Source organism: Microcaecilia unicolor, chromosome 4 (assembly GCF_901765095.1).
Source record: "Microcaecilia unicolor chromosome 4, aMicUni1.1, whole genome shotgun sequence".
Classification (NCBI taxonomy): Eukaryota; Metazoa; Chordata; class Amphibia; order Gymnophiona; family Siphonopidae; genus Microcaecilia; species Microcaecilia unicolor.
In genome coordinates this window covers 351352643-351374176 of record NC_044034.1, presented here as the reverse complement: position 1 = coordinate 351374176, position 21534 = coordinate 351352643, and the positions used below count along the sequence as shown (strand labels likewise).

The following is a 21534-nucleotide window of genomic DNA, read 5'->3' as shown; positions in this document are numbered from 1 at the left end:
CTTAATATATCTGCTTGTTAAAATACTTCTATGTTCTATCATTATGTTACCAAAAATTCTCTGCTATTACTAAATGTATACTTTCTCATGTATTCTCACTATTCATGATTTATTTATTGTAAGCCACATTGAGTCTGCAAAGAGGTGGGAAAATGTGAGATACAAATGCAACAAATAAGAAAAATAAATAAATTACCACTTTGATAACAAGATTCAGAAGATTATTATGCCAGAGTCAAAAAATCCTGTTACTGCAATTTGATATGTCGAGTGCTTTCAGTTTAGTAGACCATACAACATTAATGAATCTGCTCGACAACATGGGAATCAGTGGTGCTGTAGCTACTTGGTTTAATGGTTTCTTAAACAGATATTACCATGTTAAAATGTGTAATCAGTATTCAACTTCTTGGACCTCAGAATGCGGAGTACCTCAAGGCTTTCTAATATCACCTACAGTGGGGGAAATAAGTATTTGATCCCTTGCTGATTTTGTAAGTTTGCCCACTGACAAAGACATGAGCAGCCCATAATTGAAGGGTAGGTTATTGGTAACAGTGAGAGATAGCACATCACAAATTAAATCCGGAAAATCACATTGTGGAAAGTATATGAATTTATTTGCATTCTGCAGAGGGAAATAAGTATTTAATCCCTCTGGCAAACAAGACCTAATACTTGGTGGCAAAACCCTTGTTGGCAAGCACAGCGGTCAGACGTCTTCTGTAGTTGATGATGAGGTTTGCACACATGTCAGGAGGAATTTTGGTCCACTCCTCTTTGCAGATCATCTCTAAATCATTAAGAGTTCTGGGCTGTCGCTTGGCAACTCGCATCTTCAGCTCCCTCCATAAGTTTTCAATGGGATTAAGGTCTGGTGACTGGCTAGGCCACTCCATGACCCTAATGTGCTTCTTCCTGAGCCACTCCTTTGTTGCCTTGGCTGTATGTTTTGGGTCATTGTCGTGCTGGAAGACCCAGCCACGACCCATTTTTAAGGCCCTGGCGGAGGGAAGTAGGTTGTCACTCAGAATTGTACGGTACATGGCCCCATCCATTCTCCCATTGATGCGGTGAAGTAGTCCTGTGCCCTTAGCAGAGAAACACCCCCAAAACATAACATTTCCACCTCCATGCTTGACAGTGGGGACGGTGTTCTTTGGGTCATAGGCAGCATTTCTCTTCCTCCAAACACGGCGAGTTGAGTTCATGCCAAAGAGCTCAATTTTTGTCTCATCTGACCACAGCACCTTCTCCCAATCACTCTCGGCATCATCCAGGTGTTCACTGGCAAACTTCAGACGGGCCGTCACATGTGCCTTCCGGAGCAGGGGGACCTTGCGGGCACTGCAGGATTGCAATCCGTTATGTCGTAATGTGTTACCAATGGTTTTCGTGGTGACAGTGGTCCCAGCTGCCTTGAGATCATTGACAAGTTCCCCCCTTGTAGTTGTAGGCTGATTTCTAACCTTCCTCATGATCAAGGATACCCCACGAGGTGAGATTTTGCGTGGAGCCCCAGATCTTTGTCAATTGACAGTCATTTTGTACTTCTTCCATTTTCTTACTATGGCACCAACAGTTGTCTCCTTCTCGCCCAGCGTCTTACTGATGGTTTTGTAGCCCATTCCAGCCTTGTGCAGGTGTATGATCTTGTCCCTGACATCCTTAGACAGCTCCTTGCTCTTGGCCATTTTGTAGAGGTTAGAGTCTGACTGAGTCTGTGGACAGGTGTCTTTCATACAGGTGACCATTGCCGACAGCTGTCTGTCATGCAGGTAACGAGTTGATTTGGAGCATCTACCTGGTCTGTAGGGGCCAGATCTCTTACTGGTTGGTGGGGGATCAAATACTTATTTCCCTCTGCAGAATGCAAATAAATTCATATACTTTCCACAATGTGATTTTCCGGATTTAATTTGTGATGTGCTATCTCTCACTGTTACCAATAACCTACCCTTCAATTATGGACTGCTCATGTCTTTGTCAGTGGGCAAACTTACAAAATCAGCAAGGGATCAAATACTTATTTCCCCCACTGTATATTGTTTAATTTTATGATGGCTCCACTTGGGAAGAAACTGGACAAAATGGAATTTAATTCATTCATATATGCTGATGGTGATTTGGGATTTACTTCACTGATAGTTCAGTTCGCAGAGTGAATTGAGTTTTCCAGATGGACATTTAGCGCCCTTCCTGAGGCAGCCACGAGGGTGGCGAAACAAGGCGCTCTTGTTGAAGGGGTGGCGGTTTTTTTCGCCGCAGCGTTTACTCAGGGCTCCGGAGTTCCTATGTGGGGGGTCCTTTCGATTGAGGGTTTTCTTGAAGTTGCTTCACTCGATCTAAGCTAAGTATTTTTTCTCTTGCATGAGTATATCTTTGACATTTGAAAGAGGGTTTTCCTCAATACTGCTGAAAAATACTGCTGAAAATCATTATATATATTTGAAGCTGCATAACTATTTAACTTCTAGTTTTTTCCCCCTGTATGGAACTTAGGTAGGTAGGGAGTCCTTTACTGGCTGATGTCAGTTCTTTTGGGATAGTTTGGGTATATTGGTGTTCGTTTAAATATAGTAGTTATATACAAAGTTTAAGAGAGAAAGAGAGTTTTTTCATCCCATACGGTTTTCTCATCTAGTTGATGAGTTTTTACGTTGGGGGTTTTTTCTCCATTCTCTCTTAAACAGAACCTATGATAGTATTCTACTCCCATTTATACAAGGGATTGACAATATTTTTGCAGAGTTCCTTGCTGGGAGATTTGAGGTTCGTTTTGTTAAGATTTAATAGTCTTAAGGGTGAATCTATTTGTTTTTCACCAATTTAAAGGGACACCTCCATACTATCAGTACATACAAGAGTCAAACTCCTTTATTTGGGTTGTTACTATATATATACCATTTTGCAGTGATATCTCGGAGATACTAGACCTTATGGAAAATTGGGTTACAATTTTTAAACTTAAACTAAACGGAGAGAGAACCAAATTCCTGGTTATATCCAGCTCGTATAATCCCACTTCTTAACACTATTTCAAAATTGATCAACAAATATCCAATTGAAACACAACTAAAAATATTAGGTATCATTTTTGATACACATCTGTCTTTTGAAGATCAAGTTTCAGCAGTCATATCAATAGAAATCAAACAAAATAAAACATGGAAAAGAAAATAAGATGATACCTTTTTTATTGGACATAACTTAATACATTTCTTGATTAGCTTTCGAAGGTTGCCCTTCTTCGTCAGATCGGAAATCCGATCTGATGAAGAAGGGCAACCTTCGAAAGCTAATCAAGAAATGTATTAAGTTATGTCCAATAAAAAAGGTATCATCTTATTTTCTTTTCCATGTTTTATTTTGTTTGATTTCTATTGATAACCTTAAGAGTGGACTAACACGGCTACCACACTCCTCTAGTTAAGCAGTCATATCAAAAAGTTTCAAAACTTTATGGAAATTGAGAAGAATTAGAGATTTCCCCAGTCATTTCGTCTTTTAGTGCAGTTGTTGATATTGTTCCAATTAGATTATTGGTTTATTAAATTATTGGTTATTAGTTTATGTAGGAAGGGAAAAAAAATTACAAAAATCACTGAAAACTGCTCAAAACACTACAGCGAGACTAATAAAAAAAAAAAAGTATATATGAAAGAGTAACCCCATTGCTTGTAACGTGGCACTGTCTCCCAATCAAAGCCAGGTTATTCTTCAAATCTTATCACTCTTATTTTCAAAATACTCTTTGGAATGTCTCCGCCTACATTCTGGATCTGATTGAATTATCAACAAGAAACTTGAATCCAGAAACTAGTTATTTACTACTTAAGTTACCTAATTATAACATTTATAAGACTATCTGCACTGCTGGATTCAGCTATTTGGGCTGTAAATCGTGCAATTCAATACCAAAGGACATAAGTACTGCAAATTACCTTCATTTCAGAAAACGGTTGAAAACCTACCTTTTCAAGAAGTCTTATGGTTAATTGAATATATCAATATTAAGCCAGGTATGTGGAGTATGAACTCATGTTTCAAATTTACTGTATTTGTGTGTGAACACATGTTCCTGTCTTTGTGTGTGTATGTGTGGATCTTTCTGTGTATAAGCCAGGTGCTCAGTTTCAAAACTTGTAGACTTGAAGTTACATAGTAATCTAGGTAGCTTTGTGAGTTTATGTGCTTTGAAAATGAGCCTCAAACTGTGTGTATGAGAGTCTGAGTACAGTAACAGACTTGCTGTATTTACCTGTAGCTGCGAGTGTTCTTTTCCTCTGTATTTGATTTGCAGCTTAAGATATGTTTAACACATATTGAATACACAAAGTTCTACTTTTATGCAATATCCTCAGAGATCAAAATCACGATATATTTGTTTTTAATAGAACCATGGCTATGAGATGCAAATATATTTTTACATCATTGATGCCTAATTATGACTGTTTTCACCTCTCTTGTCTGAGGGGCAGTGGAAGGGACTGGTTATATCTAGCAAAAAAAAAAAAATCTTGCACCCGAGTCAAAAGAATATAGAGATGGATGATACTGTGGAGGCACTGTTGGTAGATAATACAGCTGTTGATTTTTGCTTGGTTTATTGTTCAACTTGTGTAAGTGAGGCTTTAATAATCAAAACTTATAAGTGGTTTAATCAGTATAAGGAATGGTGTATATATGTTAGTACAGGCCTTGACCAATTTCTTTTTCAATCTAGGAGCCAGAGTGACATCTCATCACTCCTCCAATCACTCACTACCCCAACCAAAGCTCAAGAGCAGAGGAGGGAAGGGCATCCTCCCATTGGGGCCTAATTTTCAAAGTTTGTTTTTCCAGTCTGTTTCCATCAAAAAAATCAAGCTTGGTAAACTAGGCTTCTAATGGACCACTGCACAGTACTGCCAGAAGCCCTTTCACCAGGCATGCTGTCAACAGCAAGCCAGTGCCCCTTGATAACTGAACCGAAGAAGTAAATCATCTCTGGTGTGCACATTCTCTTTCGTCATCACCGTCCTGCCTTTTTTTTTTCCACCTGTCTTTCTCTCATAGTAATCTAGGTAACTTTGTAAGTCTGTGTGCTTTGAAAATGAGCCTCAATGAGAGTCTGAGTATAGGAAAGGACTTGCCCATATGCAAGGCAGCCATTCTGCCTCATGATTGTACTCTACAAGGTCATCGTATAAATTTCTTCAGAATGTTTGTTTCAGCTGTAGTTGGTAGTATTTTTCATTATACTAATGCACTTTCCCAGTCCCCTATAGAACTGTTTTATGTTTTCTCTATATACTTTATTTTGCTGTTTCTTTTCTGTTTTCATTATAACTCCTCGGAATTTTGCTTCAGCTGCTACTTTTATTGGTGAAGCATATGAATTTTGGCTCTTCCTCTGCTGATGTAGCATGTTTCAAATATTTGTTTCAAATATTACATGCCAGAGGTTCAATGGAGAGGTTCTAAACCAGCTTACAAAATTATCACCCAACTTAAATTTTCATTGAAATGCAAATAAATGCACTCATTTCACACAGAGCTTTCTCTGTCTAATGCCATACAAAACCCAGCTTTCCCCACCCTCTGCAACTTATGGATTTACTTGCCCTTTTAACACTGTCCGCTAGTTGATGATCCTTATTGTCTTGTCTGCATTAATGATTTTAAGAACTGCATTTTCTAATGAGTTGGCTAGCATTTTTGCAAATATTTTAATCTCACAGTTCAGAAGGGAGCTGGGACAAAAACCCCTACACTGATGATTCAGCTTCCCCGCCTTATGAAGTACAATAACTGCAGTTTCATACATCGTGTCCAGCAGGTTCTCTGTTAGCAGTCTCTTATTGAAGACCTGTTGAAGAACGGGGATACCCACTTACACAATTTTTTTTATAGAACTCCATCCCAAATCCATCCTCCCCAGCTGCCTTCCCATCAGTCAATTGTTTAATAGCCCCTTCAGCCTCTTGTTGCGAAAAAAGCCTATTTGCCCACTGGGCATCTTCTGCTTCTATCGTTGGTTTGCTGTGGTCAGAGGTACATTATAGAATGTACTGTACATAGAGGGCTGCATACAAAATTTTAAAAGCCTCACAAATATTCTGCAGTCTTACCTCACCAGCCTCCTTTCCACCTCTGCTATTAAGCACTCTTGTCTCTTTCTCTTAACCTGCCAGACCAGAACCTTCCTCACCTTATCGCCATGTTCTGTAAAATTACATTTGGCCAATTTAAGCTGGTATTCAGACTTCTCAATTTTGAAGGAGTTTATTTTACATTAATAGTAATCATTTATACATCTTATGTCCCTCACAACTTTTGTGCTCCTTCTGAAGTCCATCTAATTGCTCTTACTTTTCCAGCTTTTTTCATTATTTGTGAGGCTATCTGGATCAGTTTACTCTTCAGAACAGTTTTCCCTGTGTCCCACAATAGACCTGTTGAAATTCCTCCAGCATTGTTGAATTCCAAAAAGTCTTTCTACTGCTGAGCCAACCCTTCCAAAACCCTCTCTTTCCAGCATTCCCATGTTCAGTTTCCAATTCCACTTCCTCCCTGCTTCATCTGCCCATCCCAATCTTAGCCCCAGTGGCACTGGTACATGATCAGAGATATCAAACCTGTCTCTGATAATCATTGGCCATTCCCTCCCAACCCTGTTGCTCAAAAAAAAAAATAATGTAATCTAGAATACAATTTGTGTGTCTCAAAAGGTGTATAGTCTGCCCATCTAAATTCTCCAGGGATGACCTAAGTGTTCTCCCCTCTCTACCCAGCACCTCCCATGTATCCTGTCACCCTCTTCTAGTACACAATTCATGCCTCCCCCCCCCCCCCCCCGTACTGCCATCCATTTCTGTTCTCCAAAATTCAACAAACGAAAGAATTGATCTTTTTTTATTTGAAACGTAAAGGTTCAGAATAGAAAGCTCATCTTCATCTTTCTCCCCACTACCCAAACCACTCTCCCATAATCATCCTTTCCCTCTGCATAGGAGATGAAGGGTAAATATCTATTCAGTTAGATTGCTACCTCCCCCTTCCTTCTTTTCGTAAAGTATATTAAAGGGAAAAAAACTTTTCCACACCCGTCCCTTTGTAGTTTTAACATTTCCAGTTGTCAGTTTTACATCCTATAACAGGGCAATATCAACCCTCTGTTTCTTAATGTATGCCATCACCCTTTTATATTTTATAGGACTATTCCAGATAACATTTAAAGTCATACTTATATTTCCTCCCATAGGCATTGCATCAGCTCATTGACCGTCTCTCGAGACCCATTCAATCATGCTCCCCACCCTGGTTTCCTTCCCCCTCGTCACTTCTATCCCCTCTCCATTCCCTAGTTTTGTAAGTGAAATTAGAGCTTTCTCTTCATAAAGACATGTCCCATTTCCCCTCACAGCAGTGTTAAAACCTCTACTCCATAACATCAATTCTCCGAGGACAAGCAGGCTGCTTGTTCTCACTGATCGGTGACGTCCACGGCAGCCCCTCCAATCGGAACACTTATCTAGCAAAGTCCTTTGCTAGTCCTCGCGCGCCGATGCGCACCGCGCATGCGCGGCCGTCTTCCCGGCCGAACCGGCTCGTGCCGGCCAGTCTTCTTTTGTCCGCGCTCGGTATGGTCGTGTTTCGCCGTTCGCGCCCCGAAAAGTTGACCTCGCGCGTCGTTTTGACTTCGCTTCAAAAAAAAAAAAAAGGTGTTCGGAAGGAGACCTTTTCGGTCTGTTCCCCTTCCGGTATCTCTAGTTTTGCCCCAGTAAGTTTTCTTTCGTCGTCGGGGTAGGCCCTATTTAGGCCTCGGTTCGAAGTTTTTTCTTCCCCCTGTTTTGTGGTGCCATTTTCGCCATTTCGAGTTTTGATCTCGCCGGCGCGATTTTTCCGCCTATGACATCGAAGTCTCCCAGCGGCTTCAAGAAGTGCACCCAGTGCGCCCGGGTAATCTCGCACACTGACAGGCACGCGTCGTGTCTTCAGTGTCTGGGGGCTGGGCACCGCCCGCAGGCCTGTAGTCTGTGTTCTCTTTTGCAAAAGCGGACTCAGGTAGCAAGATTGGCCCAGTGGAACGTTTTGTTCTCGGGCTCTTCGTCGGCATCGGGAGTATCGACTGCTTCGACGTCGTCGGCGCCCGGACCTTCATCCTCGCCCCCGATTGCATCGAGTGCATCGAGGCATCGACCCTCTGCATCTGGGCCGAGACATCGGAGGGCTGCGTCGGCGTCGGTGGTACCGAGACATCCTCGTCTGCTGATGTCGTCGGACGGTGGTGCTTCGTCTGGAGTGCAGGTGAGGGCTGTCCATTCCCCTGCTGGTGGCGGTGAGCCTTCGGGTGGGTCTCCCCCTACCTTGAGGGCTCCTGTGGTACAGCCCCCCCCCCCCCCCCCGAGACCGACCTCCTTCGGCCTCGGCCCCGAGGAAGCGACGGCTGGATTCTACGTCCTCCTCGTCGGTGCCGGGAAGCTCCGGTGACATGCTTCGTCCCAAGAAGTCGAAGAAGCATCGTCACCGGTCCCCTTCCCATGTCGGCACCGAGAGCTCTGGGTCGCCGAGGGAGTCGGCACCCAGTAGGCATCGGCACCGAGAGGACCGCTCGCCCTCTGTTCAAGAGGTGTCGATGCGCTCCCCTTTGGACAGCCCGGAACAGCCTCCATGCCCGGAACAGACTCTGACATCGACGCCTGCATCGGCTTCCATGCCTTTTTCCACAGCAGCTCTGAACGAGAGTCTCTGGGCCGTTCTCCCAGAGATCCTGGGAGAGCTGTTGCGCCCTACCCCTCCGGTACCCGGGGTGCTTGCGCCACCGGTACCGTCGAGCGAGGCGCCGGCTGGCCCATTGTCCGGGGTGAGGTCTCCGACGTCGGTGCCGCGTGCGGTACCGACTGCTGTAGCCTCCCAGGAAGGCTCCCCGACTACGTCGGCGGAGGGAGCTTCGCCGGTGCGGGCGAGGGAGTCTACCTCTCGACGATCCCACCGTGGCCGTGGTTCCACGTTGTCGAGCCGGGCACGGCTGCAGACACAAGTCCGTGAACTTGTGTCTGACACCGATGGTGAGGCCTCGTGGGAAGAGGAAGAAGACATCAGATATTTCTCTGACGAGGAGTCTGAGGGTCTTCCTTCTGATCCCACTCCCTCTCCTGAAAGGCAGCGTTCTCCTCCCGAGAGCATGTCTTTCGCTTCCTTTGTCCGGGAGATGTCTACGGCCATCCCCTTCCCGGTGGTTGTGGAGGATGAGCCCAGGGCTGAAATGTTTGAGCTCCTGGACTATCCTTCTCCACCTAAGAAAGCGTCCACAGTACCCATGCACCATGTCCTAAAAAAGACATTGCTGGCGAACTGGACCAAGCCTCTAACTAATCCCCACATTCCCAAGAAGATCGAGTCCCAGTACCGGATCCATGGGGACCCAGAGCTGATGCGCGCTCAGTTGCCTCACGACTCTGGAGTTGTGGATTTGGCCCTAAAGAAGGCCAAGAGTTCTAGGGAGCATGCTTCGGCGCCCCCGGGCAAGGACTCTAGAACCTTGGACTCCTTCGGGAGGAAGGCCTACCATTCTTCTATGCTCGTGGCCAAAATTCAGTCCTACCAGCTCTACACGAGCATACACATGCGGAACAATGTGCGGCAGTTGGCGGGCTTGGTGGACAAGCTCCCCCCTGAGCAAGCCAAGCCATTTCAGGAGGTGGTCAGGCAGCTGAAGGCGTGCAGAAAATTCCTGGCCAGAGGGGTGTATTACACCTTTGATGTTGCGTCCAGGGCCGCTGCTCAAGATGTGGTGATGCGCAGACTCTCATGGCTGCGTGCCTCCGACCTGGAGAATAGAATCCAGCAGCGGATTGCGGACTCGCCTTGCCGTGCGGATAATATTTTTGGAGAGAAAGTCGAGCAGGTGGTAGAGCAGCTCCACCAGCGGGACACCGCTTTCGACAAGTTCTCCCGCCGGCAGCCTTCAGCCTCTACCTCTACAGGTAGAAGATTTTTTGGGGGAAGGAAGACTGTTCCCTACTCTTCTGGCAAGCGTAGGTACAATCCTCCTCTTCGACAGCCTGTGGCCCAGGCTAAGCCCCAGCACGCTCGCTCTCGTCAGCAGCGTGCGCCTCAGCAAGGCCCCTCGGCTCCCCAGCAAAAGCAAGGGATGAGCTTTTGACTGGCTCCAGCAGAGCATAGCCGACATCCAAGTGTCAGTGCCGGGCGACCTGCCAGTCGGAGGGAGGTTGAAAGCTTTTCACCAAAGGTGGCCTCTCATAACCTCCGATCAGTGGGTTCTCCAAATAGTCCGGCAAGGATACACCCTCAATTTGGCCTCAAAACCTCCAAATTGTCAACCGGGAGCTCAGTCTTACAGCTTCCAACACAAGCAGGTACTTGCAGAGGAACTCTCCGCCCTTCTCAGCGCCAATGCGGTCGAGCCCGTGCCATCCGGGCAAGAAGGGCTGGGATTCTATTCCAGGTACTTCCTTGTGGAAAAGAAAACAGGGGGGATGCGTCCCATCCTAGACCTAAGGGCCCTGAACAAATATCTGGTCAAGGAAAAGTTCAGGATGCTTTCCCTGGGCACCCTTCTCCCCATGATTCAGGAAAACGATTGGCTATGCTCTCTGGACTTTAAGGACGCCTACACGCACATCCCGATACTGCCAGCTCACAGACAGTATCTGCAATTTCAGCTGGGCACACGTCACTTCCAGTACAGTGTGCTACTCTTTGGGCTCGCCTCTGCGCCCAGAGTGTTCACAAAGTGCTTGGCTGTAGTAGCAGCGGCACTTCGCAGACTGGGGGTACACGTGTTCCCATATCTCGACGATTGGCTGGTGAAGAACACATCCGAGACAGGAGCCCTGCAGTCCATGCAGATGACTATTCGCCTCCTGGAGCTACTGGGGTTTGTGATAAATTATCCAAAGTCCCACCTTCTCTCAGTGCAGAAACTCGAATTCATAGGAGCTCTGCTGGATTCTCGGACGGCTCGCGCCTATCTCCCAGAGACGAGGGCCAACAACTTGTTGTCCCTTGTCTCGCGGGTGCGGGCGTCCCAACAGATCACAGCTCGGCAGATGTTGAGATTGTTGGGCCACATGGCCTCCACAGTTCATGTGACTCCCATGGCCCGCCTTCACATGAGATCTGCCCAATGGACTCTAGCTTCCCAGTGGTTTCAGGCTGCTGGGGATCTAGAAGACGTGATCCACCTGTCCACGAGTTTTCTCAAATCCCTGTATTGGTGGACGATTTGGTCCAATTTGACTCTGGGACGTCCCTTCCAAATTCCTCAGCCACAAAAAGTGCTGACAACGGATGCGTCTCTCCTGGGGTGGGGAGCTCATGTCGATGGGCTTCACACCCAAGGAAGCTGGTCCCTCCAGGAACGCGATCTACAGATCAATCTTCTGGAGTTACAAGCGGTCTGGAACGCTCTGAAGGCTTTCAGAGATCGGCTGTCCCACCAAATTATCCAAATTCAGACAGACAACCAGGTTGCCATGTATTACATCAACAAGCAGGGGGGCACCGGATCTCGCCCCCTGTGTCAGGAAGCCGTCAGCATGTGGCTCTGGGCTCGCTGTCACGGCATGGTGCTCCAAGCCACATATCTGGCAGGCGTAAACAACAGTCTGGCCGACAGGTTGAGCAGGATTATGCAACCTCACGAGTGGTCACTCAATTCCCGTGTAGTGCGACAGATCTTCCAGGTGTGGGGCACCCCTTTGGTAGATATCTTCGCATCTCGAGCCAACCACAAAGTCCCTCAGTTCTGTTCCAGGCTTCAGGCCCACGGCAGACTGGCATCAGATGCCTTCCTCCTGGACTGGGGGGAGGGTCTGCTGTATGCTTATCCTCCCATACCTCTGGTGGGGAAGACTTTGTTGAAACTCAAGCAAGACAGAGGCACCATGATTCTGATTGCTCCTTTTTGGCCGCGTCAGATCTGGTTCCCTCTTCTTCTGGAGTTATCCTCCGAAGAACCGTGGAGATTGGAGTGTTTTCCGACCCTCATCACACAGGACGAAGGGGCGCTTCTGCATCCCAACCTCCGGTCCCTGGCTCTCACGGCCTGGATGTTGAGAGCGTAGACTTTGCCTCTTTGGGTCTGTCAGAGGGTGTCTCCCGCATCTTGCTTGCGTCCAGGAAAGATTCCACTAAGAGGAGTTACTTCTTTCTATGGAGGAGGTTTGCCGTCTGGTGTGACAGCAAGGCCCTAGATCATCGCTCTTGTCCTACACAGACCCTGCTTGAATACCTTCTGCACTTGTCTGAGTCTGGTCTCAAGACCAACTCTGTAAGGGTTCACCTTAGTGCAATCAGTGCTTACCATTACCGTGTGGAAGGTAAGCCGATCTCAGGACAGCCTTTAGTTGTTCGCTTCATGAGAGGTTTGCTTTTGTCAAAGCCCCCCGTCAAACCTCCTACAGTGTCATGGGATCTCAATGTCGTTCTCACCCAGCTGATGAAACCTCCTTTTGAGCCACTGAACTCCTGCCATCTGAAGTACTTGACCTGGAAGGTCATTTTCTTGGTGGCAGTTACTTCAGCTCGTAGAGTCAGTGAGCTTCAGGCCCTGGTAGCCCAGGCTCCTTACACCAAATTTCATCATAACAGAGTAGTCCTCCGCACTCACCCTAAGTTCTTGCCAAAGGTTGTGTCGGAGTTCCATCTGAACCAGTAAATTGTCTTGCCAACATTCTTTCCCCGTCCTCATTCCTGTCCTGCTGAACGTCAGCTGCACACATTGGACTGCAAGAGAGCATTGGCCTTCTATCTGGAGCGGACACAGCCCAACAGACAGTCCGCCCAATTGTTTGTTTCTTTTGATCCCAACAGGAGGGGAGTTGCTGTGGGAAAACGCACCATATCCAATTGGCTAGCAGATTGCATTTCCTTCACTTACGCCCAGGCTGGGCTGGCTCTTGAGGGTCATGTCACGGCTCATAATGTTAGAGCCATGGCAGCGTCGGTAGCCCACTTGAAGTCAGCCACTATTGAAGAGATTTGCAAAGCTGCGACGTGGTCATCTGTCCACACATTCACATCTCATTACTGCCTGCAGCAGGATACCCGACGCGACAGTCGGTTCGGGCAGTCAGTGCTTCAGAATCTGTTCGGGGTTTAGAATCCAACTCCACCCCCCTAGGCCCATGTTTGTTCTGTTCCAGGCTGCACTCTCAGTTAGTTGGTAAATTTTTTAGGTCAATCTCAGTTATGTCCTCGCCGTTGCGAGGCCCAATTGACCATGGTTGTTGTTTTGAGTGAGCCTGGGGGCTAGGGATACCCCATCAGTGAGAACAAGCAGCCTGCTTGTCCTTGGAGAAAGCGAATGCTACATACCTGTAGAAGGTATTCTCCGAGGACAGCAGGCTGATTGTTCTCACAAACCCGCCCGCCTCCCCTTTGGAGTTGTGTCTTCCCTTGTCTTTGTCTTGCTACATATGAGACTGGCCGGCACGAGCCGGTTCGGGCGGGAAGACGGCCGCGCATGCGCGGTGCACATCGGCGCGCGAGGACTAGCAAAGGACTTTGCTAGATAAGTGTTCCGATTGGAGGGGCTGCCGTGGACGTCACCCATCAGTGAGAACAATCAGCCTGCTGTCCTCGGAGAATACCTTCTACAGGTATGTAGCATTCGCTATAAGTAGAGTGTCCCGTCCTCTATGTATAAGCCAACCTCTGCTCGGTCTTCCCAGGATGACTCTTCACCTCACTAGGCGCACTCGTCAGTTCCCACACCTTGTACCCTTCAACCCAAATACCCTCAACTGTAATCCCTAAACAGACCAATAAACCAACCCAAACAGTCATTCAGATTAATCCTGGTGTAGAATGCACGGTCAAGCTATCTCTGCACACTTGGTTCCATTCTGTCCATCTTATCCAAGACCATTCAACTTGTCCTGCTCACTACATTGCTCGCTGAGATCACTATCACCTGCACATACTACCTTCTGTTGATTGCTGCCTCCCACACTTGTCACAAGTGTGGGAAGAAACTGTTTCCTTTGAGGCAGAAGGGTTGATTCTCCCAACAAAAAGAGCCCCACTTCAGGGACCGTAGCCAATGGTGAGGAATCAATTTTAGTAGCAGCCAATGGGGGGTATCTGTTCGTGCTCTGAAGATCGGAACTGCTCCCCACTCGTAAGGTCAGGACCTCTTCAACTAGAAGGGATTGAGCATACCCTACTGCTTTATCTGCCTCTAATGCTGGGATCTGAGGCTGCTCTCAGTATTTTTTAATTGGGGAGGGTACTGCTACAAGATTCCGACCCCCAACCTTCATATCTTGCCACCAGCTGTTCCAAGATGACTGCAAGAACTGCTTTTGACCATATTCTAAGATCACCAAGCCAGAAACTAAACACTTGCTTTCAGTCTGACCTTCTCAAGGCATCCCTGTGTTCCTTCGCCTTCCATGTGTGAATGATCTTTGGCCTTAATTCTGGTAAAATGGAAAGTTTCCAATTGTTATAATGCACTGTCTATGTCCTCCTGGCTTCTAAAGTTACATGCTCCTTTTCCTGATACCGGAGTAATTTAAAATGTCATGGAGCCACTTTCCTGGGCAGGACCGGGGTGTTTTTCCCTATTCGCTCTTCCTATTTCATAGTTGGGAGCCACCAGTTTAGCAGGAAAACAAATGTCAAACAGTTTTTTCACAGATGCTTGACTGACTGACAGAGCTCCAACCCCTCTGCCATGCCAAAATTGTGTGTGTGACCATCTCATGATTTTCATGAGCCTCACTCTTTTCTTTAAACCATTGGATCTCTTTTTGCTGCGCTCAAATGGTGGCCATGTCTTCCACATGTGTGTCCTCCAGACTCCCCCACGTGCTCTTCAGTGTCTTATAAATGCTGTGCAAGGGGGTACGAAATACTCTTCTATGTGACCTGTGTCTCCATTTTGTTCTTCGAATCCCGGATCTCTTACAGCAACCTGCATGGGTCTGTCGCCTCCGGTGCCTTCTCCTTCTATGCTGTGTTAGCTGCTAATCCACACGCACCTTCATATGCCATCTTAGAGTCAGGTACTACTGAGCCTGGCTGCTCTATCGGCACGGTACTCACTCTTGGGGAATATGTATCTTTGATCGTCCTGTGTTTCCCCCTCAGTACCTGTGAAATTCTGAGCTGCCAGTAGGACAGCTTATGGTGAGAACCAGTGCTTTAAATCTAGTTTATTTGATCACTAGCTGGGAGCTGATGCGTTTTATGTCCTATCTCATCTCCACCAGACCTGGAAGCTCATTTTACATCTTTTCATTATCTTTGTTGATCTTGATCCTTTTAGGTAACCATCTATTAGGGATACCTCTGCTTGCAATGATTTTATTTATCCTTTAATACATTTTTCCTACATCCTTATGGTTAGAATTTTCCTGATAATTTTTGCGGTACAGTATTGTATTTTATTAATTTCTGTGATATGAATATTCCCCTTTATACAGGTTATGGTGTTGTTGATCCATGAACAAGTCCACCATGTCCTTTATCTACAGCAGATGGGTTGCCCTCATCTGACAGTGTCTACACTACTGCTGTTACCATCTTTGGCCCTAGTGCATAAGCTATGGGCAGGTGTCACGTCTTTGGCCGTGACCACCCTCAGACTTACCTTATTTCTGGGGGTCAGCATCTGTGCTGGCTTCTGTCTGTTTCTGTGTTAGTTTTGTCTCTGTCTTTGTGTGCTGATTACCTCACTAGACCTCACCTGTGTGGGCTTATGCCTCTCTGGGGAGTCAGCATCTAAGATGGCTTCCGCCTGCTCTGTTCCAGTTTCCAAGATGGCTCCTGTCTGTCCTTCCTATGTGTCAAGCCTCTCTCTGGTGTCAGTGTGTTCCCTTCTTCTGTCATGCTGTAGGTGACATCATCAGTGAGAGCCTTCATAAGGAAGTGCTGTACTGGCATTCAGGTTCTTTGCATGGTGTGTGTGTGTGTGTTATGCCAAAAGGTCGTCAGGTTAGTGAGTGTGCTGTTGCGCTGCTATAAGCCTATCTTTCCATGTGGGCTCTGGCCCTTCTGTTCTTTGTGTCTGTGGACTGCTAGTCCTTCTGTGTGGGCTCCTGCCCCTTCTGCTTGGTGTCTGTGGACTGCTAGTCCTTCTGTTGCCTTGCTCTGTGTTTGGAGTCTGAAGCTTCAGCCTTTGTGTACTCTCTGTGTTGGGAGCTGCTGAAGCTCCAGCCTTGACTCTGTTATCCCTGGTTTATTCCTCTGTCTGCTGCCAGCCCCAAGACTTTGCAATTCCTGGTTTATTCTATTGTCTGCTGCCTGCCCTAAGACTCTGATAGCTCCTGGGTTCTCTCTGTTTGTAGCCTGCCCAAAGACTCTACTAGTTCCTGGTTTATTCTCCTGTCTGCTGCCCAGCCTACTTGTTGCCCTGAACCTGTTGCTGCCTAGCTAGTGTGTTTATCCTGAGTGTATATCCTGAATCCTGCTTCTCCCTAGCTAGTGTATATATCCTGAATCCTGCATATCCTGAGTGTATATCCTGATCCCCGCCTCTGCCAAGCTTGCATGTCTATCCTGAACCCCGCCTCTGCCAAGCTTGCATGTCTGTCCTGAACCCTGTATATCCTGAACCCCGTTTCTACCAAGCTTGTCTGTGTATCCAAGCCCCTGTTTCCGTCTAGCCTTTGTGCTCACATCTAGTCTTTCCCCTACTCCCCTATCATGACTTCTGTTCCTGTCCCTCAATCCAGTAAGCAGTCCTTTCTTACCCCACCCCCATTCTTTCTTCTTACTCCCTCCCCACCCCTCCCCCTACCTAGAATACTGTTTCTGCTCCCCCCCCCCCCCCCCAGGCTTGTCTGTCAGAAGGAATCAACTTCTATCTAGATTGTAAGCTCTTTGAGCAGGGACTGTCTTTTTTGTGTGTGGTGTACAGCGCTGCATATGCCTTGTAGCGCTATAGAAATGATAAATAGTAGTAGTAGTAGTATTTCTGGAGCCAGTCTCCTGATATTATTATTATTTGTTGCATTTGTATCCCACATTTTCCCACTTATTTGCAGGCTCAATGTGGCTTACATTATTCCGTAATGGCGATCGCCATTTCCGGGATGAGAAATACAAAGTGGTATTGCATTAAAGTTCATAAGTGACAGATTAAATAAGGAGTCAAGTATAGAGAATTCACTTCCGGAATGAGAAATGAAGTGGTATTGCGTTAAAGTTCATTAGTGACAAAGTAAATGAAGCAGTCAGGTATAGAGAGTTCGGTTTTGTCCAGTTCTGGTGTAAGTTTCGTTGTCTAGTATTTAGGATGGATCATTATGGTATGTCTTATTGAACAGTTAATATTGATAATTGCCAATTAACTTCAATAATTGGGTGCTAACGACCAATTATTAATGGGCACCCATTAAAATTTGCATGTGCATCTGGATGCATGCTATTCTTTAAGGCAGGATGACTAATTCCTATAGCGTGTATCCCAAAAGGGAGCATAGCCATGGGAGGTGCATGAGCATGTCAGGGGCAGTCTGAAATGTTACATGTGTACTTATAGAATACTGGGTAAGTGTGCCTAACTTGCCTCCCACCCCTTTTTTTTACAAAGCCATGCTAGTGGCTGCCGGTGCGGCAATGCTGACACAGCCCATTGAAAGTGAATAGACTGTGTCGGCATTACCGTATGGCTTTATAAAAGGGGGAGGTTGGGCACTAGTGTGTGTGTGTATTTATATATATATATATATATATATATATATTTTTTTTTTTTTACATTTGTACCCCGCGCTTTCCCACTCATGGCAGGCTCAATGCGACTTACATATTGTATACAGGTACTTATTTGTACCTGGGGCAATGGAGGGTTAAGTGACTTGCCCAGAGTCACAAGGAGCTGCCTATGCCTGAAGTGGGAATGGAACTCAGTTCCTCAGTTCCCCAGGACCAAAGTCCACCACCCTAACCACTAGGCCACTCCTCCAGATTCAGCAAGCATAAGTCTGGCACCAAGATGCACTGTTCACACTATGAGGTTAGCCTTATGTTAAGTGTTGCCCTGTTCTCTAGCTAGAAGATGGTGGGAAAGGGGGGGGAGAGAGTTGTAAGTTAGGTCTGTAATGTATTGTGTTTCCTTCCATCTCCTGACAGGAGAGGAAAGGGGAAGCTGGATTCTGCTGCTGCTGTGCAGTGCCACCTAGTTGCAAGCACATGGTTTAGCCCTATTTTTGCCCCAGGCTTCCTGCATGCCATCTCTGTGATAGTGCTCAGGTTTGTCAAAGTGAGGTTCCCTACTCAGGTTTCTTGCAACTTGAGCTATTAGGTAAACACCCTACCCCTGCTGGTTTTTAGGATTGCAGTAAACTGAAACATTTGAATTCTTGTTTTGCAATTTGTTTTAGTTGTCATAGTGAATTACTGTGTGTTTTTGTCAGGCCTTCCTAGTGGACTTCTGAAATAAAAAGCATGGGCACTGGACCATGAGAAAACACAAATTACTGTACTTCTGAATAGATTTCATTTTGCATAATTAAAATAGATAATGAGAATTCAGAGCCTCTGTTTTTCTTCAAAGAGCACCATTATTTATAATGTCTTTGAAATATGTTTCTGAATAAGCACTTTTGTATTTTGTTCCCTCCCATACTTCACCAGCCTTTAATGAGTGTGACTGTGTGTGTTTAAAGATAGGATTAAAAGATATGAGGTATTAATTCAGAGAAGATGCATTGTAGTATTTAGCTCACACTTTTCCAGTGGAAGTTCAAGGCCAGTTATAGTCGGGTACAATAGTTTTTTCCCTGTCCCCAGTGGGTTTACAATCTAACCTCCCTGTTTTGCCATGCTAGCCCCGACACAATCAAACCCCCCCCCCCCCCAGTTTACTAAGCCGTGCTAGTTCCGAGACAGCCCAATCACTTTAAATGGGCTGTGTTGGCATTGCCGTGCGGCTTGGTAAACAAGGGTAAGTTTATGACTTGCCAAGGCCACAAGGAGCGTCAGTGGGATTTGGACCCTGATCTCTGTGGTTCACAACCTACTGCTGTAACCACAAGGCTACTCCTCCACTTACATTCCTGTGTTGCTGGTTTGCTATGGGATGTAATTTTATATACAGCAGGTTAATTTTTTCTAACTTTTTTCTGTTATGCCTCCTGTTTTCAATATATGATGGTTATATTTAATGTAAAAATGTGTTTTTTCAGTTAATTGTTTTTTTTCCCCCCAGTGTGCTGTACCAGCAGCAGAATCAGCCAATGGACGCTTTACAGGCCTATATTTGTGCTGTTCAGTTGGACCATGGCCATGCTGCAGCCTGGATGGACCTAGGCACACTCTATGAGTCCTGCAACCAGCCTCAGGATGCCATTAAATGCTACTTAAATGCAACTAGGAGCAAAAATTGTAGTAATACCTCTGCGCTTGCAGCACGGATTAAATATTTACAGGTAAAAGTCATACAACTTTAAGAATAAGGACAAAGAAATTTTACTGGTGACCACAGCATTGGGGGAAGGGAGAGACTGGACAAGAAAGTTGGTGTGTAGATGTCATATTCTGTTTAATGTTTCCATGCGTATTGTAAATATCATAATTTATAATATTATTTTACATTTAAAGTGTCTACTTAGGTACAGAATATCCCATCAGTTCAATTAATACACTTTAATTTGCATAACTTTTTTTTCCTCTGTGTGCTGTCTTACATTTTTAAGTTGTCATAGCATTGAGAGAGTGGTAAATCAAACAAGTGCTTATCACTCTTGTTTGAAAGCTTCATAAAAATAAATATCATTAAACCACTGACAGCAGAGCTTGACTTTGTTCTGATTCTCACAAAGGTTTATTTTCTGGTTACCCTCTTTTTCTTAGTACAGTAACTTTCTGAAAACTCCCAAATTGAAATCTATTTGCTATAAAACATAATTAGTTGCAACATTTAGGAAGATTTAGTGGACTTGCTCTTACTAAAGTAGGCTTGTGTTAAATTTGCTTTTTACATAATTTTTCCTAGGCTCAGTTGTGTAACCTTCCACAAGGTAGTCTACAGAATAAAACTAAATTACTTCCTAGTATTGAGGAGGCATGGAGCCTACCAATCCCCGCAGAGCTTACCTCCAGGCAGGGTGCCATGAACTCAGCACAGCAGGTGAGAAGTTGGGTTATGTTCTACAGGTGCCCAGCTTTTAAGGGGTTTTTCAATCTTTAGTGTCAAGCTTATTTTACTTGAGCTTAGGATTGGCTTTCATTAATATAATTACTTGCCTTCATTAAAAAAAAAAATGCAAAGGGATACACGAAAAATTTCCCCTTAATATGGGAGACAATTTTGGGTACCAATTAAGAACCTTTGTGGATTTTCATGTTATCAAACAGATGTCATGTTTACATAATGTGTTACGGTCATTATTTAAAAGAAGGGAAAGCGCATGTTTCTGCATCAATGACCTTTCAATACTGATATTCAGTAACTGAGATCAGTTTCTAGAGAGCCACCTAGCTGTGTTACTGTTGCAAATGGAAAGTTTTATAGTGTAAGGAAAAGCATTTAAAAATACATTCATAAATTTGTATTTTTCCCCCTTGTGTGATCCTTAGGCTTGTAAACCTCATCATCAAAATACTGAACCTGTGCTTGGCCTCAGTCAAACAGCAGTTTCACAACCGTCCTTGCCACTACATATGATTCCTTCTAGTCAAGTAGATGACCTGTCCAGTCCTGCCAAGAGGAAAAGAACAGCTAGTCCAGCAAAGGTATATTTCCTGATGCAAAGGGACTCTAACTAAAAATATTTTTTTAAATGTTTAAAAATCATACATGAATTCTGTTTTTGCTATATTATTCTGTCAGTGTTGAACAGATTGTACGTGTACTTATAGTATAGCTAATGTGTTCTGTTTTCTCATGTCATATTCAACAATCATAGCACAGTAACATCACGTACTGAATCTTACCTTCCTTGTCATCAAGCAGATGCAGCCATTACAGATGGGTTGTGTCCATCAACCAGCAGAGGGAGATAGAGAGCACACTTTTTTCAGTGCCTCATACCAGCTTGCTCCACTGCCTCTCTTCAGTATTCTCTAACTCCCCTAGCAGAGTGGCTGCAGCTTCTTCGAGCTCCATCTAAAATCTGCCTGGAGGTTGCTCCTGTGCTTTTGCCAGTTGTTAGCAGGGGAGTTGGAGGCTATAGCAGCTTCACTTTAAAGGCACATAGGTTCGCCTTTCCCTGCCTTACCCATACCTCCGTGGATGTGGACACATTGCTTAGCTTTCCCTGTCCTTCCCCACCAACAGTGGATGCAGGCACATAGGTTCGCCCTTTCCCTGCCTTTCCCACTCACCTGAGCCTCAGGAGTTCTATTTACCTCTGCTTTCCTCACAGCGTTAAAAAAAAAAAAAAAAAAAGTCGCATCGCGCTTTGGTGCTTAGACGCTGGAACAGAGGTTTTTTTCCTTGCCTTTTTCTGTGGGACCGGAGCTGTGATACTCGGTCCAATGAGGTAAGAGTGTTTTCTGACTCCTCCGGGGTGGGCCCGCGATCGGGGCGATTTTGGCGTGAACCGCCATTTTGAATTTTACCGCCATTTTTGG

The 21534-nt window shown here is 45.5% G+C and overlaps 1 protein-coding gene across 3 annotated transcripts in view; it reads left to right on the top strand.

Moving 5' to 3' along the window:
* Positions 1-21534, top strand: part of KDM6A (lysine demethylase 6A) — a 606821-nt gene that overhangs the window by 306975 nt on the left and 278312 nt on the right. For 2 of the 3 annotated variants that reach the window (XM_030202240.1, XM_030202241.1), the window contains exons 12-14: positions 19169-19388; positions 19955-20089; positions 20539-20694. In XM_030202240.1, the coding sequence (XP_030058100.1) occupies positions 19169-19388; positions 19955-20089; positions 20539-20694 (511 nt within the window). The remainder of the gene's footprint in view (positions 1-19168; positions 19389-19954; positions 20090-20538; positions 20695-21534) is intronic. The other variant, XM_030202242.1, reaches the window with a different exon arrangement.